Raw genomic sequence first — 4,949 nt, 5'->3', positions numbered from 1 at the left:
CCTTGCAATGTTTTATTCAGTTCAATTTGTTTTATTTTAGTCTAGTCCAGTTAAATCAAATATTATATGATGTCCGGGGTATTATAGAGTAAATCTATAGAAATAATATATGCTTCTGATGTCTTACCGAGACCAAAACTTTTGGCGAGTTTGGAGACCTTACTTTCTCAAGACGCCACCTTTGGAGCCTCAAATATTATCACGCCGTGCAGGCTTCGGTAAGGTTTATATATACGTGAGCAGTCGGTAATGAACCTGATGCTACTGCAGCTTCAATTATGAAAGGTTTAGTGTGTTTGGGAAAATGGATAGTCATGGTACAGATTTGTATCTAGCCATGAGTATTGTCTTTATTTTTCGAAAGAATTCAAGGTTTTTGGTGTCTAAACGTCTATATTTCAAGTAATGGTGAAGTATTGTGTATAATTAGACTTTTATACACTCAACATCAGTAATGGAGTTTTCATTTCTTTGAGAAATTGAGGTTTTCTATCTGTCAATTTCCTCTTCAACACATTACTTCAATTTGTAACATCGCGAATTTAACGCAGAACTTGCATTGTGGAGTGACATTAGTAAAAGACGGATGTGAAATGAGTCACTTTTTTTTTAACGACAAATGTTAGTAATTAGCAGTTGGATTAGTTTTTTTTCTCCTTCGTCCGAGTCTGAACTTAAGACCTCCGACTTGTTATTCCTTGGCTCAAATCAATTTCATCGGAGTTAGTTCAACTAATTTGTCATATGATTTCCAAGCAAAAAAATAATAATAATGAAAAAGACATTTCTTCTCAATGAATGAAAGGGGGACTTGGTAATGGAAATTGTTGATCTAGAATAATGTATATGATTAATTGAAGACTCGAAGTCACGTATAACATCAATTTGCATCTTCCTCTTTGACTTTCTGGTTATTTTACATTTGCTCATGAAATTAAACCCATTTTTTTGAGGACTATATAAACAATTTTGGTACACTCACTAGCCTCCTGTGGATTGCTTTTGAAACATTGTCATTATGCCTCTTCCTGCTACTTAACTCACCTTATGCATCAGTATGTAATCTCTACCAATATTAGTTGAAGTTATCAACATTAGCTGCTATTTGAAATCGTCTGTGTCCAAAGCCATACTGATACATAAATATTTTATAAATGGCTCTTATGTAGGTTAACCAGTAGAAGAATGAAAACAAAATTCACTAAAAACAATGATGGAAAACTATGGGGAGAAAATTACAAAAGAAAAGAGATTGTCAATAAAAATATTTCTAGTTCAGGAAGAACCAGTTGCTCAACTGTACCATTATTGACCTGATCAACCACTTGAGCAGCAAATTATTCCAATATTGAAAACAAGAAGAAAAAAAATTGCTTCCTCTACGTAGATTCTTCCTTCTCCCTAATTAAATTTCACACTTCAAATAACTTGTTCAAGTAGCATAAATTCCAGTCTGAATCATCCCTTGAAGCAACTAAACTGCCTTAATCAGTGCTTGTGGACTTGGCGCCAGAAAATATCTCTTTGCCAATGCCATCTGTTTCCAATTCCTTATCCTCGGTTTCAGCGAGTCCCCCATCATAGTTTGGTTTTTTGATGTCATCTACTTCAATATTAACTAGAGTACCTGATACCCTATTGCTACCACAGTCGTTGTCATCGGAGAGATCTTCATCTGACAAACATCTACAAGAATCAAACTCATCTACCTCATTAACTTGGTTCATTAACCCTTCCCTCCATGATATCCTCATTTGAGATTGTGATCCATCCTCTATTGTAGAACTAGATAACCAAGGAGGATCCTGAGCATCCAATTTTTTTGGAAGTTTGCTGAGATCAATTGATTCATAAGGCATAGTTAAACAATCAAATTGGAAACTTGAATTAACTGAATCCTCCAGTGGCAAAGAACTATTGAGAAGGATGTTTTCTGATTGAAGAACATAACTGAACGAATTAAAGTCAGGGTTAAAATCATCTTCCTTTTGATTGTCTGCATGCGCTAGTGATAGTCCAACATGTAAATCTGAACTGCAATCTGACTGTGGAGTTTGAATCACATTTCCACTACTAATTGAATTCAGCGAGAATGGAGAGTTCTCATCAATGAAATTTTCTGATCTGTCTGCCTTACAATTGGGTGAGGATTTCGGAGAAAACAATATGGAATCAAAAGGTACTTGAAATTCAGAAAGACTACCTGGAGAAATTGAAGAACTCATTTTTCTCTTCATACCATTAGCAGTACCGGACAAATCACTGCTATCACTTACATTCCAAACAGTTTTAGAACTATCACATAAATTCCAGAATTTTTTTGAACTGGATGATGGTGAAGTACTGGAACCAAGAGTTATGGACTCTACAAGTCCAATTTCAGACTTGCGATTCTGAATTTTCTCTCCCTTTCTAGTTGGAGAACTAAGCCAATGCACTAAAGCTTCAGTTGGCAAAGGCAACAATGAAGGGCTATCTTCCTTAATGACATCCATTGTTTTCATCTCATCATCGTCGTCATCGTCTCCATCATCAATACTATCGGCAACTGATTTAGCAGAGCATGAATAGTTCTCTTCTACAGTGAGAATCCCTCTAGGCCTACATTTCCTTTTGTCAGTGACACCAGAAACAATATAACCTGCAGCATAGCAACCAGGTGTTGTTGTTGAGTCCAAAGAAGAACCACCATGTATCTCTGGGGAAAGAGAGTTATGAATTGGGGGAGTTTTACTAATGCTTCTGTTAAGGTTATCCTCCTCCTCCTCGTAATCCGACTCAGAAACTTTTTTACTTGAAGGAGTCGAATTTCCATCTCTGTTACATGATTTGACATGGGTAGACTCAACATCATTATCACTTCTCCCTCCAACAATATCCTCCTTTCGCTTTACCTCCTTGGATGTCGATGGAAATGCAGGTGTAATTTTTCCATGTTCATTCAAAGTAGAACTAAGCTTCGACTTTTGGCCAGTCCTTGAACTAGATTTCTTACCGGACTGCCACTGGTAGAGGCATGGAGGGTTCTTCTTAGCTTTATTAGCTACAGGTGTTTTAGTTTGCAGCCCTACATTATTACCCTTTGGAAGATTCTCCTTTGAGGAATTAGAACTGGACTTAGATTGTTTTAAAACAAGTCCACGAGGTGCTGAATTTGGTGTTCTGGAGATACTTTTGGGTCTATTGACAGGGGTTTTGAAATGAGAGGAGGCCAAGAACCTGAGGCAACCCTTTGGGACTTCCGTGGAGACAGATGAAGAAGCATCACTACCATTGCTACTACTGGAAATTCGGTTGAGATCCTGTAAAGGGCTTCGAGGACTTTGCTTCTTGTTTGAATTGGACTTTACAATTGCAGTTGTTGGTGTTGGTGGTGGAGGCAAATATGGAGTTTTCTTTGATGAAAATGCTCTACTCATAGTGAGGCCCTACATACACCTACAGTGCAGAATCTACATCTGTTAGAACAACACAGTATTGAGTAATGAAAAGAATCAAGATTCCAAAGGAAGAGACTATAATTCTTTATTCAACAGCGAAATTGGAAGAAAAAGAAGTACAAAAGAATCTCAAAGGAACACTCTCCTTTCACATTGGATTAACCAATCATAAAACTCAATTACTAAGATCTATCTCCCCTCTCCCCGTTGAGGGCTATTTAAAGACTTGCTAACAATAGCAAAATTCAAACAGAAATAGCACACTACTATTAACATACTGAACAGCCACACCCTGAAGTAGTAATTCCACACAGTTTCCCGCAGTAAACGATCTCGACGATTAATCTGAGATCTGACAGCTTATATGTCACAATATCAAAATTAGCTTCAAACGATCTCAGCTGTTAAATTGATATCAGATGGTTGAGATCAAACGAATACAGCATGACAAAACTACTACACCTAATCCAAATTGGGTAAACAACCATTTTGGTACTCATGTGTAAGACACTGTCATGTCATTATAGTCCTTGAATGTATCAAAGTTGCGAATGTATCCTTATAAGTGGCTCTTTTGTTTGTAATTCCATGGACCAAATTGACTAGCGAAAAACACATTTGAGGACCAAAATGACTAACTCTCTTGAGATGTGTTTGCAATTTTGATACATTGAGGGTCGAAAACCACAAAGTCTCGCATATTCAGAGACAAAAATGGTTGTTTACCAAATCCAAATCACATAACAAACCAACCAATTGCCTACCTAACTAACTGCTTTAACAGCTCTTAACTACTCTAACTCCCTTTTATTCTATATCCTAACAAAAATATATCAAATTAACTGATCTGAAAAAATTACATTCTTCATAAACACAGAAAAAACCACACAAGCTAAGATAATAAAAACAAAGACCCAGCATGCAACTTATGTGGTTTGCTCAAAAAAGTAACATTTTTAGATTGATTGAAGAAAAATATGTACCATAATGTGTAAAATTTCTAACAATAACTCATTCAAAAAATTTCCCAATTTCAGAAAGCCAAAGTAAAATAGAAAGGAGCATAGAAGAATGTTACCAGTGAAATGAGATTGAGTAGGTGAGGTGGGTGTTATCTTTGATTCCTGCAATGGATCTGAAAGCAGAGAAGAGAACCACGTTGTTGAACAGGAACATTTGAACCTTTGGTTCGATTTGTGTGTGCGTTTTTCTTTTTGGTTACTTTCGTTACATTACATTTGAACTTTTTTTAATTAAAGTCAGAATGTTACCGTATACTCTCCACTATTTAATTAATGAATTAATTTCATTTCATTTGCCCAACGGGTTGGTTTGGTTTCGGCTGAAGCACAACTTACATGACCCGATCCGACCCGACTCCACCTATTTGAGAAACACCAGACCGGGTGGAAATAGGATCTATCGAGTTAGACTTTGTAAGATCTTACTTTGACATGTTATAAATTTAGGTCAAATAACTTTCGTGGTAATTAAGTTAGATGAATGTTA

The 4,949-nt window shown here is 36.4% G+C and overlaps 1 protein-coding gene across 1 annotated transcript; it reads right to left on the bottom strand.

The window, feature by feature from the left end:
• Positions 1-1,197: 1,197 nt before the first annotated feature.
• Positions 1,198-4,714, bottom strand: LOC146956645 (GPI-anchored adhesin-like protein). Its single transcript, XM_085730297.1, has 2 exons — positions 4,519-4,714; positions 1,198-3,438 (listed from the first exon to the last, which is right to left on the bottom strand). The coding sequence occupies exon 2, from the start codon at positions 3,417-3,419 to the stop codon at positions 1,485-1,487; it is 1,935 nt and encodes a 644-aa protein (XP_085586423.1). The 5' UTR covers positions 3,420-3,438; positions 4,519-4,714; the 3' UTR covers positions 1,198-1,484.
• Between the last annotated feature and the right edge of the window lie 235 nt (positions 4,715-4,949).

The sequence above is a fragment of the Medicago sativa genome, chromosome 1, assembly GCF_051527215.1.
Source record: "Medicago sativa cultivar Bolivia chromosome 1, Bolivia_mono, whole genome shotgun sequence".
Lineage (NCBI taxonomy): Eukaryota > Viridiplantae > Streptophyta > Magnoliopsida > Fabales > Fabaceae > Medicago > Medicago sativa.
This window is presented reverse-complemented; position numbering and strand designations above follow the sequence as displayed.